This window comes from Mercenaria mercenaria, chromosome 9 (assembly GCF_021730395.1).
Source record: "Mercenaria mercenaria strain notata chromosome 9, MADL_Memer_1, whole genome shotgun sequence".
Classification (NCBI taxonomy): Eukaryota; Metazoa; Mollusca; class Bivalvia; order Venerida; family Veneridae; genus Mercenaria; species Mercenaria mercenaria.
The window spans coordinates 77482748-77509165 of record NC_069369.1 but is presented as its reverse complement, the minus strand read 5'-3'; the positions used below and the strand labels follow the sequence as shown (position 1 = coordinate 77509165).

At 37.2% G+C, this 26418-nt stretch overlaps 1 protein-coding gene across 2 annotated transcripts in view; it reads left to right on the top strand.

The window, feature by feature from the left end:
• The window catches only part of LOC123547549 (protein mono-ADP-ribosyltransferase PARP14-like), a 163860-nt gene extending 145609 nt beyond the window's left edge, over positions 1-18251 (top strand). For both annotated transcript variants that reach the window (XM_053551801.1, XM_053551800.1), the window contains 3 exons: positions 6425-6567; positions 12706-12883; positions 13063-18251. In XM_053551801.1, the coding sequence (XP_053407776.1) occupies positions 6425-6567; positions 12706-12883; positions 13063-13355 (614 nt within the window). In that variant the 3' untranslated portion in view covers positions 13356-18251. The remainder of the gene's footprint in view (positions 1-6424; positions 6568-12705; positions 12884-13062) is intronic.
• Positions 18252-26418: the final 8167 nt, after the last annotated feature.

The following is a 26418-nucleotide window of genomic DNA, read 5'->3' as shown; positions in this document are numbered from 1 at the left end:
CGGACTAGCTGATACTTTGACTCTGATTAGCTGATACTGTGACTCGGATTAGCTGATACTGTGACTCGGATCAGCTAATACTGTGGCTAGGACCAGCTGATAGTGTGACTCGGTTTAGCTGCTACTGTGACTCGGATTAGCTGATACTGTGACTCGGATTAGCTGATACTGTGACTCGGATCAGCTGATACTGTGACTCGGATCAGCTGATTTTGTGACTCGGATCAGCTGATACTGTGACTCGGATCAGTTGATACTGTAAATCGGATGAGCTGATACTGTGACACGGATTAGCTGATACCGTTGCGCGGATGAGCTGATACTGTAACTCGGATTAGCTGGTACTGTAACTCAGATAAGCTGATACTGTAACTCGGATGAGCTGATACTGTTACTCGGATGAGCTGATCCTGAGCTGATACTGTTTCTCGGATGAGCTGATACTGTTACTCGGATGAGCTGATACTGTTACTCGGATCAGCAGATACTTGGCCAGTTTTTCAACTCTAGCACTAAGAAAGGCTTAAACTAGTATTAGTTAAGCCATCGCTCAACCTTGTTTTCTAACGGTTTTTTACTAATACTCGGCGGGTATATTTGCGATGTATTAGCTAAGCCTTGGTCACACAGTATGAACATGTAGATACAGTCATCGGACCGTTTCGCTGTATTTTTACATATAGAAAACGTGTTACTTTGGTGATTTACTACTTTCGTAAAAATTCTCATAGAAATCATAGAAAAATACAAAGACACATTAAAACATTAAAGCACCAGCACCCGTCTAATGAATGAAAAAAATATTTGCTGGCAAAAGGTGAATTTAATTTAAGGTAAGACTACAAGCATTCCTATGTTTGCTCACTGGCATATTGTTTTCATTATTCCTAAATGTTCCACCTTCCATGTACAAAACACGTGCAATATGCCTTTGTAATTAGGAATGCATTTGTAAATTTAAATCAATAGTATAGGTATTCAAACTGCACTGAATTTCAAAATCCACATATGATTAAAAGGAGACGTATATGAGCCGCGCCATGAGAAAACCAATATAGTGCGTATCCATATATATATATATGTTCAACTACATATTTTTGCGTTACATGTAATTATAATTATTATATATTTATGCTTGCACGTATATTTTGAAACGTGTACAAACGTAGCGAATTTAGTAAAGCTAAAATTGAAGAGTTGAATCTGTTACATTTTTAGCTCGACTTTTCGAATAAAAATAGAGCTTTTGCACTCGCCCCAGCGTCAGCATCGGCGTCGGCGTCGCCGTTGGTTGAAGTTTTTTTATAAAGTAAAACATCTCTAATACTGTAAGATTCTTTCACTGGTTATAGGTGCAGATGGGAATTTCCGGTCTCGAGGGTAACTGTTTAGGCGGTAACGAGGTTCCTTCCGAGTTACCGCCTAAACAGTTACCCGAGAGCCGGATATTCCCATCTGCACCTTTAACCAGTGACAGAATCTTTTTCTTGCATACCGATATCAAGATATAATAATAAAAATGAAATCAGTCGAACGGCTTTCTTTTTAGAACTATTTCTTATAGCAGCGTATTTAAACAAAGCGCGGGAAATCAACGTCCGTAAACAGGAAAGACGTCATGGCGTTTCAAAGACAAATAACAATGTTTAGTTCCGGTTTTGTTTTATCAGTTCCAGCGTAACGGTATGAATTTTTGATAAAATAACGTGTTTTGAATCGAGAAATATACTATCAGGAACAAAGAGGAAATGTCAAGGTATTGGATTTTTATTCCATTTTTCGAAATAGAATATAAATAACTACATAAATCTTCTACATATATGTAGTTCGTAATACGTCATTTAAAGCACGAGAGTCATCTTACACCCCGGGGTGTAAGATGGATTTTAAAAATACCGGAAATCCCCGTCTGGTATGCAAGAATAGCTTTACTGAAATAAAATCTATCCAAAAGTACAAATCGTCGTACATAATGAAAGGGTTTGCTCAGTCCCGTATCATTCCCTCCTTCCTCAACATTTCTGCTTTAACTTCATGCTGGAAATTTAAATCCATGTCTAAATACTCTGCCTCCATCTTTTCTTAAACCACCTATGCCCCAGGTTTAAAATAACAATAGAAAGATAAGCCATTGCTGACACCGCTCAAAGTAGAAAAATCCAATCGAAGGTTTAACTTTTGTCGAGCCCCGTTATTCACGTGCTGTCTAAAGCGTTGTAAATATATCCGACACGGCTTAAGTCGGAGCTTAAGTCTTTACTTAATAGTTGAAAAACTGGCCAACTGTTACTCGGAGCAGCTGATAATATTACTCGGATCTGCTGATACTGTAACTCGGATCAGCTGATAATGTGACTCGGATCAGCTGATACTGTGACTCGGATCAGATGATACAGTTACTTGGATCACCTGAAAGTATCATTTGCATCAACTAATACTATGACTTGGATCAACTGATGTTGTTACTCGGATCAGCTGATCTACAGTTATTTGGATCTACGAAACTCTTACGTGTATTAGCTCGGATCAGCTGATATTGTGACTCGGATCAACTAATACTGTTACTTGGAATAACTAATTCTGTTGCTTGGATCAAATGAAACCAAATGAGACTATTACTTGGATTAACTAATATTGTGACTCGGATCAGCTGATACTGCGACTCCGATTAGCTGATACTGTGACTCCGATCAGCTGATACAGTGACTCGGATTAGCTGATACTTTGTCTCGAATAAACTGATACTGTGACTCGGATTAGCTGATACTGTGACTCGGATCAGCTAATACTGTGACTACGATCAGCTGATACTGTGACTCGGATTAGCTGATACTGTGACTCGGATTAGCTGATACTGTGACTCGGATCAGCTAATACTGTGACTCCGATCAGCTGCTGATACTGTGATTCGGACTAGCTGATACTTTGACTCGGATAAGCTGATACTGTGACTCGGATTAGCTGATACTGTGACTCGGATCAGCTAATACTGTGACTAGGACCAGCTGATAGTGTGGCCCGGTTTAGCTGATACTGTGACTCGGATCAGCTGAATTTGTGACTTGGATCAGCTGATACTGTGACTCGGATCAGCTGATACTGTGACTCGGATCAGCTGATACTGTGACTCGGATTAGCTGATACTGTGACTCGGATCAACTGATACTTTGACTCGGATTAGCTAATACTGTGACTCCGGTCAGCTGATGCTGTGACTCGGATCAGCTGATACTGTAACTCGGATTAGCTGATACTGTGACTCGGATCAGCTGATACAGTGACTCGGATTAGCTGATACTGTGACTCTGACTCGGATCAGCTGATACTGTGACTCAGATCAGCTGATAATGTGACTCCGATCAGCTGATACTGTGACTCTGATTAGCTGATACTGTGACTAGGATCAGCTGATACTGTGACTCGGATCAGCTGCTACTGTGACTCGGATTAGCTGATACTGTGGCTAGGATCAGCTGTTATTGTAACTCGGATCAGCTGATAATGTGACTCGGATCTGCTGATACTGTGACTTGGATCAGCTGATAATGTGACTCGGATCAGCTGATACTGTGACTCGGATTAGCTGATAATGTGACTCGGATCAGCTGATACTGTGACTCGGATCAGCTGATAATGTGACTCGGATCTGCTGATACTGTGACTTGGATCAGCTGATAATGTGACTCGGATTAGCTGATACTGTGACTCGGATCAGCTGATAATGTGACTCGGATCAGCTGATACTGTGACTCGGATCAGCTGATACTTTGACTCGGATTAGCTGATATTGCTACTGGGATCAGCTGATGCTGTGACTCGGTTCAACTGTTAATTTATTTTCAATATTTATTATTTACTTATATAATTTGTGTCACAAATGCAGCTTGAATTACAGAAGCAAATATGAACAGGCAGAAAAAAAATCAGTATTGCACCTTTTGTATTGTACGTTGCTTGACTACTTTCATTTAATATGCATTACCTGACACAGTTCTATAAATAGGACACACTCTCGTGAGATCCGTTCTTGCAAAACAACTCTAGACGAGTACAGCATTCCAGATCGACCTACAATTGTAATAATAACCCTATTGTATAACGAGTGACATGATTTTACAGAAAAAAATCTAGTTGATACTCTGGCAGTTAAAATCTACATCATACCTTTTTACCTTCCTGGTCTGTTCTGTAAGTTCTATAGATAGAAAAACTATACTATAAATACCAGGCCAAGTCGAAGCCTGTATGACCTATTACAGTTTGACAGAAGATTGTGTTTGAAGTCATTTGTCCGCCTCTGATTCAAGACTTGCGGAGAAGAAGCACTGGGTTAGGGTCTAACTGACTGGTAAGGTTTACTGGCTGCCATCACATCAATGGCATGCTGTTAAAATATAGAATTCACCTAAAAGTGGTCCAGAAATTCTAAATCATAGCATTTGGCTGGTGCTTCCTACAAATACGGGCTGTTCAGAATTGAAAATTCTTTCCAGTGCTTAACATTACTCATGATATCAGCAACAAGAAATGTCTTTAAAAAAACAAACGGTGTAGAGTTAATAACGTTGTGCTCATAGAAAATGCAAAATTCAACATGATGTACAGAAAGGAAAGATTTGGATACTAGTATGCATCTGTGAACACACGATTCATTTGCAAATAATTTAACTAAGCAGCAAATTGTAATTTCCAATAGGTATCTTTTCAGTGAACGAAGGTCAAAATGATTTGATGTCTTGTACTAATTCTAAAATAATTTCGTGTTGGGTCGGAATCTCTCATAAGTAACCCACTAGAACAATATCTCTGCCCGCATACTATTAATTGGGAGTAGAAATAAGCATAAAAGCCTAGAAGGTCTTGAATCAGTAGTGACCCAAACAGTTCTAATTACTCGATTATGTTCTCAGTTTTTATAAACCTTAAAGCAAAGAAAAAAAAAACAAGTTGAAGTCAGTTGAACATTTGCAGGTTGGGAGAACTCCAGAAAATGTTGAAATCTTTTTATTTAAGTAAAGAAATAGGTAAATACTTACATTAAATGATTGAATATTAATTTTAGCTCACCTGAGCACAGAGTGTTCATAGTGAGCAATTGTGATCACGCTGTGTCTGTCGTGCGTGCGTCCGTGCGTGCGTCAAGTCGCCCGTCCGTCGTCAGCATTTGTGTTTAAACGACATCTCCTCCAAAACCAATACATGGATTTTGATGTAACTTGGGTGGTCCTCTACCGAAGTTGTTCAAACGGTTCCGCTTGGTTGTACAAAGGGGCTGCCAGAGCTAAAAATAGAAAAAAACTTCAAACGACTCCTCCTCCTAAACCAATGGTCCGATTTTTAAATAATTCCACACAAATACTTCATATGTTTTCCTCTACCAAGATTGTTCAAATTATACCGATTCGTCAAAAAACTTGGCCGCCAGAGGGCGTGGTCACTTTTCCCTATATGTAAGTAGCGGAAACTTTAAAGATCTTCTTGTGTGAAATTGCTGGCCCGATTTTAGAATATATTTACACAAATGGTCCTTGTGTGGCCCTCTGCCAATATTGTTCAAATTATTTTGATTCATCAAAAAACATGTCCGCCAGAGGGCGTGGTCACGTTTCCATTATATGTATATAGTGGAAACTTTAAAAATCTTCTTCTGTGAAACTGCTTGCCCGATTTTAGAATTTTTTTTACACAAATGTGACCCTCTACCAATATTGTTCAAATTATTTGGATTTGTCAAAAAAACATGGCCGCCAGAGGGCGTGGATTTGTGATTGTGATTGTGTCAGACTCTACCATGCGCATCATAGAGCCTGACACAGTCATTTGGTAGCCATGGTAAAAGAACGGCATTGTAAAGTATTAACTTTGTATAATTGACTTTCACCGATGTACTGATTTGAATATGTAAATTCAATAATCGTTCCTCAATCTGGACGATGCGTGATGCATTCTTGAACAATAAGCGTTTATTAATGGAGAGCGTATGAAATCACGATGCTATACGCGTTTAATTAGCATGTTTCTTTAATCACATTAGGACAAAACGATAGCCTGGTCGGGCTTGTATCTGCGGAAAATCGGTAGCCCGAGCCACGGGCTATTGGACTACCGCTAATTTCTAACACGAGTGCTTTAAAGTTTGTGTTGCATATATCTTAAAACTATTTCTCCTAGAGTATTGAAACCATGTACAGTGATAGGAGTGGGGCACCTGCGTCCTATGTACAGACATCTAGTTTAACTTCAGGAGTATATAAGAATTACTTCGTTGATAATTTCAGAACAAAGTTGCTTTATCCCGCAAGTACATTATTTGTTTAAGCTGAACACATAAGACTAAGTATTTCCTTGATTTGTTAAGCTATTGAGGAAGTTGCGTACAAAGATTTTTCTTGTGTAATCGCAGTTGTACTTAACTGTTTTTCAGAGGGTGTCTTTAAACTACCATTACTTTGGGCAGATATGACTGGAAATCTTGAAGTTGTTGTACTACCGACTGCAAGTCAAGAATATCAAGATGTATCACAACAGTGTGTGGCTTCAGCTGGTGCTGGTTTTACTGTTGTTAAGGTATAACTTTCTGTAGAGCAAAACGAATAAAAGAATGCTCATAAACTCATGACTGTTTCCTTTCAGCTGTCAGTGTTAAAGTTATGGTTTTTTTTTCATAAAAAGAACTAAAACATTTTTATTTGGCTTTCCGGTATAATGATGTTCACCACAATTTATAGTTATATGCCTACAAGGATGTTTAAAATGCTATATATTTAAATTCTTTAGCACTAAGTGTATAAATTAATCTATTGTAATTACCCAGTTTCTGTCGTCTAATGATTTCTAAGTCAGAATAATATTTGTATAAATTTGATACTTCGCAAAATGGAGTCAAATGTTACATGTAGGTTTCGAGGTCAAATGTAGATGACATTTAAAGTACTCTGGAAGACACCTGTTCTGCCAGAACCGGTCATAACTTTGACGTAAAATACAAGTCGATTTTAAAACCGGGTTTTCTGTGATTAAAGTTTTGATAAGTTTGGTTTATGGTTACTTTGACAAAGTAAAAAAGTCTTGCGTTGCATTTTCCAGCTTTTAATGGTGGAGGGAGATCCCATTGTGTCAGGCATTGCCTGGCACATGAGTAGAGTTGCCTACTGTTCGTAAGATAATATTGGGCTGCTTCCTTACATGGATAATTCTACACTCTAAATGAGGTCTCGAGTTCACATCAAAGAAGGCAAAGTGATTCAAAATCAAGGCCCCCTTTTCTGTGGTTAAAAGCAAAGTCGGGAGTTACATGATAAAAAATATCAACAAATTTTCTATCAAAACCAATATGCATTGTTTAGGCTTATGTTTGTATGAAATCAGATCTGGTCAAAACTTTGTCACATGGGGTCAAATACTGATTTTCTGTATTAAATCAAAACAAAAAGCTTGTTGACACACCGGAGGCCACGTTTTTTAGCTCACCTGTCACATAGTGACAAGATGAGCTTTTGTGATCACCCTTCGTCCGTCGTCAGTCCGTGCGTCCGTCTTTCCGTCCGTCCGTGCGTCCGTCAGTCAACAATTTCTTGTCTGCACGATAGTGGTTTCATTTATGATTTTATTTTAACCAAACTTGCACACAACTTGTATCACCATAAGATCACGGTTCCTTTCTTGAACTGGCCAGAACCCATTATGGGTTCCAGAGTTATGGCCCCTGAAAGGGCCAGAATTAGCTATTTTGACCTTGTCTGCACAATAGCAGCTTTATTTATTATTTGATTTTTACCAAACTGGCACACAACTTGTATCACCATAAGATCTTGGTTCCTTTTCTTGAACTGGCCAGATTCCAATATGCGTTCCAGAGTTATGGCCCCTGAAAGGGCCAGAATTAGCTATTTTGACCTTGTCTGCACAATAGCAGCTTCATTTATGATTTGATTTTTACCAAACTGGCACACAACTTGTATCACCATAAGATCTTGGATCTTTTCTTGAACTGGCCAGATTCCAATATGGGTTCCAGAGTTATGGCAACTGAAAGGACCGGAATTAGCTATTTTGACCTTGTCTGCACAATAGCAGCTTCATTTATGATTTTATTTTAACCAAACTTGCACACAACTTGTATCACCATAAGATCTCGGTTCTTTTCTTGAACTGGCGAGATGCCATTTTGGGTTCCAGAGTGATGGCCCCTGAAAGGGTCAGAATTAGCTATTTTGACCTTGTCTGCACAATAGCAGCTTCATTTATGATTTGAATTTAATCAAACTTGCACAAAACTTGTGTCACCATAAGATCTCGGTTCCTTTGTTGAACCGGCCAGATCCCATAGTGGGTTCCAGAGTTATGGCCCCTGAAAGGGCCAAAATTAGCTATTTTGACCTTGTCTGCACAATAGCAGCTTCATTTATGATTTTATTTTAACCAAACTTGCACACAACTTGTATCACCACAAGATCTTGGTCCCTTTCTCGAACTGGCCAGATTCCATCATGGGTTCCAGCGTTATGGCCCCTTAAAAGTCCAAAATTGGCTATTTTGGCTTTTGCAGCTATATAGAGACTTCATTTATGGTTTTATTTGATACAAACTACCATAATATCTTCAACAACAATAAATCTTGGATTCCATGACAAATCAGATCCAATCATAGGTTCCAGAGTTATTTTATATCTGATTACCTCCCCTGATTGTAATCAAAATGGATTTATATCAGTAAGTACTTACAAGACTTATTTGAAATTTCATTATTGTTATTAGTTGGACTGAGACAATCAGGGTAGATAACTATCGACTGATTTTATTTCAAATTACCTCCCTTTATTTCAAATTAAAATTGTTATATCTCCATAACTAATGAAGATACTGATCTGAAATTTCATTTGTGTCAACAGATTTATTTGGCAGATCCTTCTTTTGTCCACTTACAATATTTTTTTTTAATTACTTCCCTTTTACGTTACTATAAATAGCTTATTTTTAGTAACTTTTTTATTATTGGCCGTAGGGAAAACACGAGACCAGTTTTCTGTGGTACAACATGGACGGTACCTTCAATTTTTAGGTATATTTTAACATATCTATACCTTGTAAGTTTGTTTTTTTCTTTTTGGTTAAATTTCTTCCTTTTGTTGTTCCTGTCCTTTGGACTTAGATATTTTTAGGACCTTCTTGTCCTCAAGTGCAATGGTAACAGGTGAGTGATATAGGGCCATCATGGCCCTCTTGTTTTGTTTTTTTTTTTGTTTTTTTTTTGTCAACATGGAACTTCTGAACTGAAATTTTGTCATCTAAGGTAAAATACAAGATCACCAGATCATATATAAAAAGAAATCTTTTTCTATAGTGGCTACTTTTCTGTATGAGTAACATAAATCTTTATTCGAATGTTTGCCTTTTAAAAGACTAACCACAGAGCAACTGTATTATACTGCGTTTCCGTGGTAATTATTATGCATGCTTTGCATCAAAATATTGAGAAAGAAAAAACAAACTAGTAGCGATGTTGTTTTTACAGTAACAAATTGACGTTGACACTTATGAGGAACAGATTTGGACGTTTGTAATCGTTTTACTCAATTAATATAGCAATATGCACAATAAATGATATATTTAAACCTTGCTTTGTTTCTTCATTACAAGATATTTATGTAGCTATGTACACAATTGGGATATGTTGTTGTTTGGGTGGGTGGACTGGCATTTGGCATCAGAAAGATCATTTCCGCAATAATACTTTAGTTTTGATGAACCTGTTGCAACAAAACTTGGTATGTAGGTAGCCGTTGTCAGACAAATGTTAAAAACATATCTGGGGTCACTAGACAAGGTCAATGTCACTGTTATTAGAAAAATGGTTTTACCTTAATATCTTTTGTTGTTTGTTTGGATATTACTTGGGATCACTATTTTCAAGGTCAATGCCACCTGGAACAACTGATACGGGGACTGGAAACCGGCATTTATCTTATCTTATGCTGTCGTCTAATCGAAGCGTATGCCGTAGGTTATTCTGCTATTACTCAAACACTTACGACTTAACAGTTTAACTCGTCCTTTCAGTGAAAATCTGGGAAAGCATTTGTTGAATTTTTTGTTGAAAACAAAAGTTCTTCCATGAAATTATTGCCTGCATCTGTTTTTAAATGGAAAATATCTACATTAATGTTACTTTTCGCCCTGTGAAAATGGCTAAATCTAGACTTGTCTTACCCAGAGAGAAAGATGTCGTTTGTTACATGATATTGGCCTTGTTGATTCAGAGTATTTAGAACAAAAAAAATAGGACATATTTTAATGGAAATAGCAAGTCAAAACTGTAAACTGTTGCTTGAAAATATTTGTTTATTATATTGCTCTGTTCTTCACCATTTAAGTGCGTGTTAAACCTAGATGATTTTCTGCAGTTTTATCTAAAAGTTCGGAATACTAAATGTAACTTCGTTGTCGGCCTTTTTTTAAAAAAATATATTGTTATTTTAATTTAAATACATTGTATTTTTCACACATCAGTTTTCAGATTAAATTTATTAAACTAATTTTTGGAGTTTAAACAACAATTTCGTTTGAAACATTCCCTACGTTCAAGAAGAGTGTTTGTTTCTGTGTGTAGAAATCTGACATTATAAACAATAATTATAATTATGGCTCTAAAAGATTAAGAAAAGTGTCGGCTTTCTGTAATTTTCCATTTTTTTTATTCAAATCCAACAAAAATCGGCCCTTTGATAAAGGTTTGAAGTTACGTGGTAAAATATTTCTTCAGTGAGCTCGAGTTAATTCATAATAATTAAGCATATCACCACATGCAGTCGCATGCTGTTTTTGCTTCAGAATCCCTTTAGATCAATCTCTGATCATCTAATTATCGCCACTTAACATGTGACTGGTAAACCCTTTGGACAATAAGTGTTATAGCTCCATGATTAACATGAGGTAATATGCTAATTACACGCTAATCGATAGTGGCGAAAACAAAATATCGATCGCTAATGACTGGTCGATATTTACAGGTATGGACGACAGCATCATACAGATAAATGTATCGATTTATACGGAGTTTCTACTCCCCGTATTAGACCTTCCTGATGCCACAGACAAGAAACGCAGATTCGATTCCACTGAGTAACTTTTAGAAATAAGATACAGTGGTGAAGTTAGGTTGCTGATAGCGCTTAGATGTAGATTACAATTTGGATTTCATTTGGGACTGTTGGAGTCAAAGTCAAAATTTAGACTCATAACCTGTAATTTTTGGATGTGTAGATAGCTTTTATCAATGGCTGGTTTAGTCAAGATCAAATACACTGTTATTAAAAATAGAAGGAAAAAAAACAGTTTACATACTTACATAGCTTTCTTTACCGGCTTATCATATTTAAAAAAGTATGTAATATATTTGATTTCTAATTTTTTGATTTATAAGTTCAGTAGTTTTGTTTGTGTTATTACCACATCAATTACGTGTTGAGTGTCATAACATTTTATCAGTGAATATCCACACGGTTTGTCGCTTTTTTCATGAATATAAGCGAAATTAGCCTTCATGAATCCTACTATTTGTTCAGTAATCGCATGAATAAATACTAGATATGCAAAATATACTGGTTATCTAGAGTGATGGGTAGCTATGTTGGAGTCATGCATGTCCATTAGCTCGTTCGTCGTATCCGCTCCATAATATTCATAACTGCTACGAAGATTTTCGTTAAACTATTAGTAACATCAATTATTCACCTCATCAATACCAAGGTCACTATACGTCCACGTGTCTTGCAGATTATATGTCAAATAGTTCAATTGTGTGTACACTCCGTATCTTCCAAACCGCTGGGAAGATTTTCATTAAACTAGCATCAGTTATTCACTTCACCAAGGTGACATACATACGCACATTAATACACTTCACTTAGGTCCAAGGACATGTCACACTTGAAAGTCAAAGCTCAACTAGCTTAAATTCTTGTCCGGACCAAATCTTCTAGACTGCTGGAAAGATTTTCATAGCACTGGCATCACTTATTTACCTTATTAGGACGACGTGCAGAATACACAACAGATGTCAATGTCTCACCTGTAGGTCAAGGTGAAATGGATTTACTTCGTGTCCACTCTATTATTGTCTAAACTGTTAGTAAGAGGTTTTTTTTTAAACTGGCACAAATTATTTACCTCATTAAGTCAACATTCTGACAAAATGACCCGGGTCACTTAGTCCTAGGTCAAGGTCACACTGAAGTGGTCATACTAGTAAATAAAATAGCTTAAATTGTATAGGTTCATTATCTTCAAAATCACTTCTGTGAATTTCGTAAAAGAATTTTCATCATTTGTTAATCTAATGCATATGACATATGCATTGCATATCCCAGGTCACTAAGTCCATCTTCAAAGTCATACTAAGAGGTCACACGTCAAATAGCTCAAATTTATGCCTGCTCCATATCTTCTTAACGACTATAAGGATTTCATAAAACTAGTATCAGTTGTTAACATCATCAAGACAACATGCATAGTGCACAACTACTGTCACTAGGCTCAAGGTCAAGGTTACATTTGAAGGTTAATGATAATGATCGGATAATTCTATTTTTCCTATTCGAAAGAGTCATCTTAGGGTATTTAAAACCTTCAGTGATTGTTCTAGTTTGAAATAAAACGTAGAAAGATGTGGATTGTCTGATCACAACATTATTTATGTTAATGTAGGTAGAGCGTGTGCAGAATAAGACGCTTTGGGCTCAGTACCAGGCAAAGAAGAAACAGCTTGATGATCAGAACCCACCCAATACTACAAATGAAAGATTATTATGGCATGGCACAGCAGTGGAAACAGTAGACTTTATTAATGAATTTGGATTTAATAGAAGTTACTGTGGCAGAAATGGTATGTAAAAAGTGAAAACTAATTTTCTTGTGCATTAAAATTTGAAATGTTAGGTACATAAAGAAAATAGAACAAATTTTAGTCAGTAGAAAACTTCTTAGAAATTCTTGATTGGGTTTTTAATACGATCTGGAAAGAAACTTCTTTTTATTCAGACGTTCTATTTCATATATTTTCAGCCACGATGTATGGTCACGGCGTATATTTTGCAGTAAGTGCACAGTATACATGTAGAAATACATACTCCCGACCTGATCCTAGTGGCGTAAAGAGAATGTACTATTGTCGTGTGTTGACAGGGGAGTTTACTCAAGGCAAACAAGGAATGCGTGTACCGCCGAACAAAGGTGGCGCTGGGAGCACAGCTTTATATGACTCTGTTGTTGATGGACCAGGCTCTCCAGGAATGTTCATTATATTTCACGACACACAAGCCTATCCAGAATATCTTGTATCATTTAAGCCGCAGTAAAAAATCCATGAAAATATGAGGAGAAATAATGACAGTGTATGGTTCGGCCATCCTTTCACTCTGCTTTCAGTTTCAGTATATTCTAATATTTGTAAATTGTGAAAATGATCAGCATGCATTTCATAGTGCTGTATTACATTGACACATTGGATAAATTTGAATCTTGTTGCCTGACCAAAATAATAAAAATTGATACTTGCATTGGTCTTAAAATGCAAAAATGTAATTGTTCTAAATGAAAAAGTAGTAAACAAAATCATAAGGCCTAAAAAGATCTTTGTTTCCGGTAACATGCTCAAAAAAATTAGGGTTGGTAGGTCGGAAAATATTGATTTTTTTGATTTTTTTTTATTTAGTGAGACTTCGGAAAGTATTTTTATGTCAAAAAATGAATACAAATAAGGGGGTTATGCCTTTCGAGCATCAGTAAGTTGATTTCTAACATCACTGGCCATGTTTAAAGCATAAAAAAGAAGTTTTGCTTTTTTTTGTTAAAGTTGAAAAAATTATTCTCGAAAGCCATAAAAATATTTAGGGTCGGGCCAAAAATTTAGGGTAGGTCGGGATACCGGAAACAAACAATTGTTTCTACGCCTAAGAAACTTATGTAAATACAGTGCAACCCCTGTAGAGCAACACCCTTTGAGAGATACAAATATTGACTTATGTAGAGGTTGTTGTTCTGGAGAGGTAACTTTGTTAGTATATTTCAGCTTAGGGAAATTTTGATGATGTTGTTATCGAGAGGTTTTGGCTTAAGAGAGAGCCGCTCTGGAGAGGTTGTACTGTATATCAAGTATTATATATAGCTGAAGTCTTTGGTGAAGTTTAGAAAACACACCTGAAACTATTTAATATGATTCCATTTTCGTTAAAATTTACAATTGTTTGTTATAAGTACATTGTATAAAAGCTATTCACATTTTCTTTTGATATTTAATCAGTGCGTTAATACATTCCCTTTGGAGCACGGAACGCAAACAATCGAAGTGATAGTTGAGTCTATCCATGATAAGAAATGAAATTAAATCAGTTAACAACACTGAGGCTAAGTACACATTTTTATATCAATTTTATCTGTTTCACTTGATTTTAAAATTCAGTTGGCAAATGCAAGTAGCACAATTGTGCCAGCAGATGTCTGAAAAGTGTGTGTCTTCAACATTAATGATGTAAATACTACAGAATTATTGTACTGATACATTTATTTGAACTTTCTCTCTAGATATTTGAACTTTCTCATTTGTCATTAATTATTGTGCGTTCAAAATGTCTTTTAGAAAGCTTCAGTTCATTTGCCAATCGCATCAATTTATTTTGGGAACGCTTTGATTTAATGACCATTGTTGTTGACTATTCCATAAAGGATTTTAATCAGAGAGAAGTAGGCTTTAACCCCTCTTGATTTAATTATTCTTATTGAGCTTTAAACGAATTACATTGTATAGCGAAGTTCAAATAATTAGACAGATTTTCAAATCAGTTAGTTTCTGTTAATTTGACGTTCCATACTATGTGGGGAAGCTCTGTATAGATTAACATTTTTCTTTTGTCTGTTCTTAAATTGTCGCCAGATATTGTATATCAGTTCACCTTTCAATTTAAATGGTCAGCATGTGGTTCTGGGACAACTTACGAATAAAAAGAATTGGAACCACCGCATTACGTTTGCATGCTCGTAGCAGGCGCCCATAACAGGGTCTGAACTATGGTGGTTGATTTCTGCCAACTTTGCATTTTCGCTTTTTCGCCCGCTTTAGATATGTTTAAGGAGGATGATTCTCTAACTGAAGGTTCTAATTCATTCCATAGCTAATGCTGGTATATAAATTTTGAGAATATTTCTGTACGGCGTACTGAAGTCACAAGGTTGTCATTATTAGTAGACTGGTAGTGTTATGAGATGTGACAGAATGTATATTTTATACAGCGCATGTGCTACAGGTAGGCGACAAAGCGAAATAACAACATTTTTAAAAATCTCGCCTTGTCGTTTCGTCGCCTAGGACAAAGCGAAAAGGCGAACACCCGCCAAAAGAAAATCTCGCTTTGTCGCCTTCCTGAGCATGCACACCATTGTTATGAGATATGATAGAATGTATATTTTATGTAGACCTTGCGCAAGAGGGAGGCATCTAAGCGAAAAGGGGAGACTTCTAGTATTTGGCGGGTTGTCACCTTCTCGCTTTGTCCCAGGCGACAAAGCAACAAGGTGAAAAGGCGAGATATTTCGCCTTATCGCGTTGTGGTTTTTCGTTTGTCGTGTTCTCAATCTCGCCTTTTTGCCCTGGCGCCCGCGATAAAGCGAAAAGGCAACAACGCGCCAAAAACAAAAATCTCGCCTTTTTCGCTTAAAGGCGAAGTTCGCAGAAATCAGCCACCATACTGAACACTTGGTTTTGCTGTATCCCTGTGATTCCAGCAAGTGTAAAAGTTGTGGTTCCAAACCTCAATTTAAATGTTGATGTATATTAGATTTGATTAGATTTCTATTTTTGTACACACATTTTATATGATAAATCAGCACAATTATTAATTAATTAAAAACTGTCCGATCAATTTGAGTAGCATTGCGTGTGTTCTTGCAATGTTTTGAAAGTACACCTCTGATCAATATGATTCTATACACTCATCACAGTTTTGAAAACATAAGTGATATCTCCTGCAAGAAAAATTCTCATATGCCGCGCTTATTGCCCCTCCCCCTCACCCCACCCATTTCACCCCTTCCAAACGATTTTTTTTTCACATTGCTAATACTGATTTTTTTCTTGTTTTGGGACTACCTCTGTGCTTTTCAGGATTTGTTCATACAAAAAACTGTTGTCTAAATATTCAAGGTAAGGCGAGTGACCTAGGGACATGATGGTGCTCTTGTTTATGTCAGAGGTAGATTGTTTGCTCTTTGTCGGTTGGTCAACTTCCCGATCCATAGTTAGAGAACGTTTTGGCTGTAGACGGTAATCAAACTAATTTGGATGACTGCCTCATAGGTATTGGTTTCAATGTCACTATGTCAAAAGTCAAGGTCAAACTGACATCGAGACTTAAAACAATTTCCCATCAATAACAATTTCTGGAGATCGATTCGCTCTGCAGTAGTCAAACTAAATAGGATGATTGCCTGTGGTCTATAAATGAACTATATTGTTTTGGGTTTCAACAAGTCTAAGGTCAAGGTCGAAATGACCTCGGAACTGGAAACAGTTTCCGATCAGTAACTTAAAAAGATTTGGCTAGTAAATGTACAACTTCAGTTTATAAGAATATTGGTTTTGAATTTTAAAGGACAGTGTAACACTGGCCTTGAGATTAAAGCCATTTTCGGATAAGCCAGAAAACGTTTAGGCAGATGACAGCATGCTTACCTGTGGTGATTATATGAACTCTGTTGTTTTTATGTCATAATGTTAAAGGAAAGGTCAATATCAGAGAATACTTAAAATTTGAAATTACACTCCAGGTTACCTTAGACAAGCCATCATTTGGGGGCATATGTGTTTTACTGACTGCTCTTGTTACTATCAGAGTTATGTTTACAAAGGGTGTTAACAATTTCGTACTGGAATAAAGGTGTTTTAGGGTTTTCTTCAAAGCACTTCTATGTACATTTATTTTGAAAAAAAAGACTGATATCTTATAATTTATGCTTGTTTACTTATAATTTCATATTTATCATGCTCTTAAGTAAGGGACCCTTAATGATTACCGGAAATTTATATTATACTTAAGAAATGATTTTCCCCTGTTCATGCGAAATGAAAGACAGAATAGGATGTCGCGCTAGCGATTCATATTTAATTTTCCGATCTTATTCTGTCGTTCATTTTGTATGAACGTCGAAAAAAAATTAATTCGTTTCTTATATTATATTATATTCCCCTTCCATCAGCTTCCACCAGATGGAACAACTGCGACGCCAAAACAGCGGCCCATTATCACTAAGCAACGCTGACATTCTTTTTAAAACAATATGATCGTCATGATTGTTAATGGAAAAGAATAGGGCGGATGTAAATATATATGTATATTAAACACATTGGCACTTCCTAGCAGGTATGAGCTTCCTCATGCTATTGAGAAAATGTGATCGCACGGAACTTGCCTGGTGTCATACCTGCAGTATGTCTGACAAAGGAATAAATGACATTTCGCGATTGCAAGAAATGTTATTATATAAATATAATGTGTTTTTTACATTCACGAAAGATTATGTATGGGAAGAAAACTATTTTATTTCCGTATAAACACATTGGCGTTACGATATCAAGGACGGTCTTTTCCGTGAGATTGCACGCCAACCTGACGTCATTTACAAAAAAAAAATGTAAAAGGTCGTCGTTCGTAAAATTCTTTCACAATTTGACACCGAAATTTCAAAAAGAACAATTAATTAAAACTAAAACATTTTTTTTTCAACGGTAAAGATCAAATCTGAATCGACACCACTATATTGTTTTTCAACGATATTTTAAATGGAAGCAGAGAACTGTATTTCTGTCGAACTGTGAATTACAACAGAACGTGGGCGGGTCCTTTTTCCTGTTTTATTTACATTTTGAAAAGATTTTTCATTTTCTAGACTAAATTTTCAAGGAAAGCAGACCACTTTTTGTAGCCATCTATAGCAATACAAATGTTAGAATGAAATAAAGCGTTTTTGGATTTGCAAGAAGTCACAGTGCTGTTTATACCCGTATAATGCACAAAAATATCAGTTTAAAATTCTGAAGTAAGTAGTAATGACTTAATTAAGATAATGAATATAACAATAATATTTCTGCAGGTACATTTTTCTTGTATCTTAGTATGCCTAAAATATTTATCTTCAGTAATTAGAAAAAGTGTTACTAGCTGCTCTGTTTGGTATTTATAATTAAACTCTCTTTCAAAAGATGTAGTCGTTTCTTTTGTTCTTCCTTTTTCCAGTCGTACCCATTGAATTCAACAGGTATATCACAATAAAATAACTCACAGAAATCAAACATTTGATCCTTTACAATGTTTTTCGTAGGTTAATACTTAGGCTAGCCACAAGTAATTTTTCTATGCAGTTTGCGTTCTCCCGGGAAAGATTTGTCTTCTCATATGACACCAGTACTGGTTTTTCCAGGAAGCGGACTCGAGACTGGTTCCAATAAGCTTGAAGCTTTCATCACAATCGAGCTAAAACAAATTAGTATAAACTAAACTAAACATTTTTCAGCCTCGAATTCAATGTGATTTTTAATGTACTGATTCATTACCAGCACATATCATCTATTAAACACATGCAATGATTCTATAAAGTTTGCATGCCGCAGACCTAAGAAGTATCACAAAAATGATCAAAAGTGGTCGCATACAGTCACCCAATTATTCATTGATAGAACGAAAACCACTTCCAGCATCGACTTTGCTCTGACCTTGACACTTAGCCTAACAACCCGCAAGTCACCTAATGATAAGCATTGCTCGTTTGAAAGTTTGTGACCGAAGGCAAAGACTTATCCAGTGAACACCCTCGTGGTTTAATTCTTATGCACGTGAACTTGAACATGAACCGTGTTAGATCAGGCTATAAACCACGCGAAGATCATACCTGACATATATATAAAGAAAAGATACGCAGGTGTAATGAAGTATTTCGACCCCCATAAAATAACGACCCCCCCCCCACCCCCCCGGTCATTATTCTATAGAAAATGTGACTCCTTTCCTGTAAAATATTGACTCCCCTTATGAAAAACTGACTCCCTTTGAAAACTCTATAGAACAACGACACCCCGGTCATTATTCTATAGAAAAACTGACCCCTCCAAGTAAAATACTGACTCCCTAAAGATGACTCCCTTCGAATCTCATAGAATAACGACCCCGGTTATTATTCTATAAAAAAGTGACTCCTTCCATGTAAAATACTCACTGCCGAAATTACTACATTCGAATTCTCATACAATATCGATTCCTGGACATTATTCTATTTAAAAAAGTTACTCTTTCCGTGTAAAACACCGGCTCCTAAAAAGACTTTCGACGGTAATATCTATTAAAAAGTGATCCCCACCAAACCTAACGGACAATTTTACTAGATCTACAACTCTAATACCCTCCATTGCCAATAGTTAACATTTTGATTGTACTATTACTACTCGTGCCGCTACTTCTATTGCTATTACTACATGTACTTCTTCTTCTTCTACTACTACAACTACAACTGCTACTACTGATACTACAATACCTGCTTCCACTAATACGTCTTGTACATCTACCTCTTCTTCTCCTGCTGCTGTTGTTGCTGTCACTTATTCCTCTGCTGCTGCTGCTGCTACTGCAACTGCCACTACCACTGCCACTACTACTACTACTACTACTTCTACTTTCTATTGTTGCCGCTACCGTACTTTACTGCCACTGCTAAGTATTGCAACTTCTATTAATACTAAGTTCTATGCTAGCAGTTTCTTGTGCAGTTTTCTTCTGAAGAATTACTTCATACCGAAGTTTGCAGGGATTACTGACACTGGTGTGTTTTTGAACGTATTGTGGTTTGTTATTTTCCTGAAAAAAAAAATGTATACACCAAGATACAGCGTCTAGAAATAGAATCCCTTTTCCCGTTGCGGAATGCTCTGATTTCTGTGTCAAGTGATGGTATCTGGGGCTAATGGTCAAACGGAAGGACGGACGGACGGACAAGGGCAATTCTATATGCCCCCTCCCCCGAGTGGGGGCATAAAATGCAGCAATTAGGCCTTAGATACATGGGTTATCACTAAATTTGACCAAATGACCGGGGGTCGTTTTTTTATGGGAGTCAATATTCTTCGTGAGGTTCAGTTTACTTCACGTTGGGGAGTCATAGTACTATGATCTGGAGGTCATAATACTATGACCTGGGGGTCACTTTTTCTATAGAATAATGACCGGGGGGTCATTATTCTATGGGGGTCGAAATACTTCATTACCGGCGTGTGCCACAAATTAAGTGATATTTGTCGATTTTCCCACTCAAGAAAATTTGCTACCAAAACTCCACAAACAAATCTCCGTTATTCGAATTATTGCAAAACCAAAACGAAGTTAATTGGTCGATTATGTACTGGACACTGCGGTTGCAGCCATAAATGAATTTATATAAAATCCTAAATCAGATATTGCCCCAAGTTTTAAAGCGTTTCGACAAAAATATTTTGACAGGAAAACAAGGACAGCGGTGCGATAGGTATAGCCCCGTTTCATGACCACACTCTTGTAAAAACAAAACCCAATTGCAATGTGTGTATGAATGTTTACAAACGATAGACATACCTACATAAACATGCCTTCATTTTAATCCATACACATCATATTGTTCCTGAGTAACATGACAGAGTAAATAAAAGTCGATTGCCATACCAATTCCTTCACACACATTATTGTAACAAAAAGCACGATATGTAAAACACAAACGTGCTTCTGTCAAAGAAAGGCTATAGAAACCATATAGGAAATGTTCTCAAGGTCTTTGCAGAAGGCAGAACTTCAAGAGAAACATCATTAACAGTCCGACGAAACGGACTATTAAAACCAACATCAAGAAACTCAGTCCCAATTGGCTGTTAGAAATTTCTATTAAGATCCTCCACCTGTACCGTCAAAAAAAAAAGCGTGAAAGGATGTAGTGTATCAGAATCGTCGGGTAATTTAATGATTAAATCAATTTAATATTTTTGATATTATCAAAAATAACTTGAAGATTTCCACGACCCAGAAGTTCCCCAGAAGTCAACACGACCTGTTCATTTTCATGATATTTCCTAAATACAAAAAGAAAAAAAGAATTGTCATCTTATTCATAAAGTGCATCCGTGGCTGAGTTGTTAAGCTCACATATTTCAAATGCATTGCCTCTCACCGCTATGTGTTCAAATTCTTCATTGAAGAAGTCCGTGATCCAGCTGGCTTACAGAGGTCAGTGGTTTCACACAGGCTTCCGCTCTTGTCTGAAACAACCTACGCAATAGGCATCTGGGGGTCTTCCTTCACCAGTAAAAAGCTGGAAAAATTCACCATGACCTAACTTGTGTCGCCGTGGATAAAAGGAATTGCTGTAGACTGTAGATCCAGCAGTAAATTGTTGCAGGCCCTGGATGTCGACCAGCTTGTTCTGGATTTTAAACAAGAAGATCAATCGATGGTCTCATTTCCTGTAAGGACTGCCAGCCAAGGTGGTTGATCATGTTGGTCAAACAGCCTCCCAGTACTTGTTACAAACCTAGCGCCCCTTCTTGAACTTTACCGAGTTGATTGATGTCTCCAGCTAAGTATGGGTCCAATACGGCTGCTGCGTAATTGAGCGTGGGGAGAACCAGTGCATTATATGTGTGTTCACGTACACTCTGTATGCAGTCAAATTTTTTTCCCTGAGTTGGCTGCGGTCTTGTCAACATGTATCTTCCAAGTAAAGTCTTCACTAAGGTTAACCCCTAGGTACTTGGCGCTGTCAACAGCCTCTAGTGTATGCCCATGCAGCATCTAGGTATGGTGTCTTCGATACCTCTTATTGGTACATACATGGCATTTCTCAGGATGGAAATTCATCTGCCACTTTGATTCCCATTCTTCTAGGGCATCAAGATCCTTCTGAAGTTTGGCAGCATCTGCGTCTGTCGTGATCTGCCTATAAAGTAGTCCATCGTCAGCAAACAGGCGTGTCTGTGATGTTGTTACCTCTGGCATGTTATTGATAAATGAGAGGAACAGAGAGCCTAATACGGTACCCTACGGAACACATGATAGGACATCTGCTTGTGACACCGTCCAGAAGAACTTGCTGTTTCCTATTGCTCAGAAAGGACCTTATCCATTGGAGAGTGACGTTCCGTACTCCAGAGTAGTGTGGTTTGTGCAGTAGTCTCTCATGTGGGACTTTGTCGAACGTTTTTGAAAAATCAAGGAGTATAACGTCGACTTGGTCTTTCCCAGAGCGTAAATGACTTGCTATATCATAGAGGGTTGTAATAAGATGGGTCTCACATGTGCGCTGTTTTCGGAAACCATGTTGATTGTCGCAAAGGATACCATGAGTCTGGAAGTTTTTTATTATGGAACTATGTACAATGTGTTCCAAGATCTTGCATGATACTGAATTGAGGGAGACTGGTCGATAATTTCCCTGGTGTTTGTCTCCCTTCTTGAAGATGGGGACGATGCCCTTTTTCCTCCAGTCTTCTGGAATATTCCACTTGTTGAGTGAGTGTTGAAAGATGGTGGCAAGTACTGGAGCTAATTCTTCAGCAGCGGTTTTCAGAATGAACGTTGGGATGGTATCTGGTCCTGCTGCTTTGTATTGATTCAGCTTCTTCAGCAGTTTTACTAGCCCTGGTACGGTCGCTGTGATGTTTTTTCATGGTTTGGTAAGGACTGAGGCCTTTGTCAGGGAAGATGGTGGTGTCCTCCTCAGTGTAGACTGGTTTAAATTGGTCATTCAGGATCTCGGATTTCCTTTGGCTATCGCTATGTAGGAAAAGGTTTTTGTCAATCAGTGGGAAACTCCTTCGCTATCCTGCTTTCTACTCTTGATGTAGGATCAAAAGCGTCTTGGATCTGTGTGCACATCCTCACATATAACCTTATGAAGGCACTCCTTAGCCTGCCTGGATGATCTCTGGACATCCTTCTGTAAATTTATATAACGCCTCCAATCCTTTTGCTTTTTGATCTCTTTCCTCCCCAGTGAGCCCTTTGCTTCCTTCTTATTAAGCGATGGAGTTCAGTGTCGACCCAGGGATGTATTTGGCGGCACAAATTTTTCAACTGCTGACGTAATTGCAGATTTGAAGTTGGACCACATGTGTTCAATAGTTTGGTCATCTGTATTGATGTTAAATGGAAACGACTTTAGAAAATGTTTGATGCCCTGGATGTCAGCTTTCTTCCAGAGTTAGATCTTGCGACGCGGGAATCACTTTCTGTAAGTCTTGTGTGCTGTATCCAGTAAAACAACATCATGGTCACTTTTGATGCCAATAGGTGGAAGTTGTTTGCAGCGAATCTTAAAGCTGGGGTGCGGCATGAATACTAGGTTCAATGTGCTTTGTTGTCGTGTTAGAAAGTTGACAACTTGTTTCAACCTTAATAGCACCTGACAACAGTTCGATAGTATCGTGTTTTTGCACATCTAGAACCTCTATGTCTTTCTTGACAGCAATAAGGACACCACCATGGGGATCTTCAGGTCTGTCACTTCTATATATGTTAAAGCCAAGCACAGTATTAAAGAAAAATATAGACTGGATTTCATCTGATAACCATATGTTTCTGTACTTATGATGATATCAGGTGCAGTGGACTCCACCAGCATGTCGATATTCCTGACTTTCGTTCTGGTATTTTGGAAATTAATGCTCAAGACTCTTAGAAATTGCTTGCTTTGCGGTGTTGATGTTGCAGGTTTGGGTGAAGAAGTAGCTTCCGGGCTCTCCAATGCTGCCAATGCTGAAGTTAGTAAAGTTTAGATTTGTCTGAGACTGAGATATGCTGTCAGGCGTACATGGCGTGCCTTCACTAAGTTCAGAGTATCTGCTTCCAATGCTGCTATTCTCTAGTGCATGATAGACAATGCCGGAGTAGTGTGGTGCTCCACAATCTGGACAGTACCAAAGTGCAGATGTATTCTCCAGGACATTATACTCGGCTGCAAGCATACTGGACAACACAAGATTTATGAATCCATCGATCACAAGTAACACATGCCATGATGTCAGGGCTCTGGTGCCAAAGTATTCAGCCTCCTCTGTGCACACGCCACATGGAAAACGGGTATCACTTACACGCCCGGGGTTGGGTTCTATTCAACTAATCAACAAGAATAGTAGGAGGTAGTACTTCCTTTGAAGTTTCACGGTTATAGAAGAAGGTCGAAAACATACATGTTGTATCCAACAGAATACAGATAAGGTGTCAATGGTGTCGTAAAAAGTAGACTCATGAGATGGTGAGAAAGAGCCAACTGTATTAGTTTCATTTTTCAATCTTATACTGTAACAAACAGATATCTTCTCTTAACTGTTAAAATCATGAATTGACCTTCCGTCGCACTCATTTTACAATACAGTACAATACAATACAAATTTTATCTAAAGTCGGTGCATATAAAACAGAAAACATTAGCTATGTATAGCTATTTACCGACGTAGATAACAAAAACAAGTGACATGCAAATCGACATGTTTATAATCATTTGCACTTAAATAATCTTATTTACCCTACACAATCCGGCTTTTTACCTAGTCATTCCACTGTTTACCCGTTCATAGATATATATCATCAAATATGTCAAGCTTTTGATAAAAGACAATCCATATGTATGGTGTTTTGTGATAATTCTAATGCTTTAGATAGGGTTTGGCATGATGGTCTAATTTTTAAATTACGTCAATATGGAATTAATGGCAAACTTTTGCAATGGATAAACAATTATTTCTCTAATCGGAGTCAAAAAGTTTTTGTAAAATCAATTAACATATTCAAACGCAAAAAAATACCACAGCTGGAGTTCCCCAAGGATAGGTCCTTGACCCTTTATTTTTTCTAGTATACGTAAATGACATAGCAGAAAACCTCTTAAGTATAACTCGTCTTTTTGCGGATGATAGTTCTCTTGCCGTCTCCTCCAGCAACTTGAACTTTATTGAAAACACTTTAAATGGAGATCTAAGTATACTACAAGAATGGTCCCATCAATGGTTGGTTAACTTTAATCCGAATAAAACGGAAGCAATGTTTTTCTCCTTGAGTAAGGACCATCGTCAGTCTCTCCTTTTTGAAAACACTCAGCTGAATTGTGTCGAACATCATAAACATCTTGGCCTTAAACTTATTGAGGATGGCAAATAATTTATAGCAAAAGAGTGCTTCAACACTATTTATGCACGATGTGGTTTTGCGTCGGGCGTAATAATTTCAAGAGGACGCAGCCCGAGTGAAATTATTTGTACGACGTATAACCGCCCGAGTGTATAAATAGTGTTCTAATATGCTTGTCTCTGTTAAAACACTCTTACGCTAGAAAAAGTTTGACGTCACCGCGTTATGAGTATGGCCCTCGATGAAAGTTTGTATGGCTTTAGGAGTATTCGCGGAAAACTAATCCCATGTAATATATGGCGCTTTGGTCAACTATATAGGAACTATTTGCCTTATTGTAAGATTGTTGTCGTAGTCAGTAAAGTTTTTACCACTACGTATAATGCAATTGTCCTACATGTACGTTGGCGACAGAATCAGTCGCAGTACATCTCATTTTATTTTGTCGAACAAATGATAATTTAAGACAAAATATGTGGCGCATTATGCATAAATCTAGCTCTGGGTGGTGTTGACTTCGAAAACCTATGTAATATGCCTTACATGGATCAGGTTATTGAAGTGTTATCAGGATTTATCCCGCTAGTTATGGATGATGTTAAGCTTGATTAAATGCTTCAAGAAAATTCTGAGATATGTAAATCATTTAACAAAAATATTGAATTACCTGCTGTCATCAATTTTGTTCATTTAATAACTTTTATTTATTTATTTTTTTTTTTTTTTGCTTTTTACTACAGTTTATATTTATGACAGTTCATACAGATTCCTTTGCCTTTCGCTTTCGACAGCAATTTTTCTATATTAGAATAATTGCTATGGCAATGCGTAAAACTCAACAGGCCTTATATAATAGATTCCCTATACGTGTCGCTTCCCCACATAAGGTGTCTGTGTAGGGCCATATGTTTTGAGAAAATTGTAAAATAACTGTGAATTTTTTGTTGTTGTATATATTTGTGCTGTATGCATGTGTTCTTATTTGTGTTTATATATGTATTTGTTCATGGTATGCAAATTGTATTTATATTTCTCATCTTATGGTGGAAAAAAGATCGACCGACCGACCTACCGACCTACCTGCCTATCTAATTATGTGTAGGTTGAAGCATATCATAGTTTAAATCGCCAGTTAGTACACAATTTTTGTATTTATCATACCATTTAACCACAGTACTGCAGAAGTCTTTCTGAAAAAGATCACCACAAAACGTTGGATGTATTTGCCCCACAT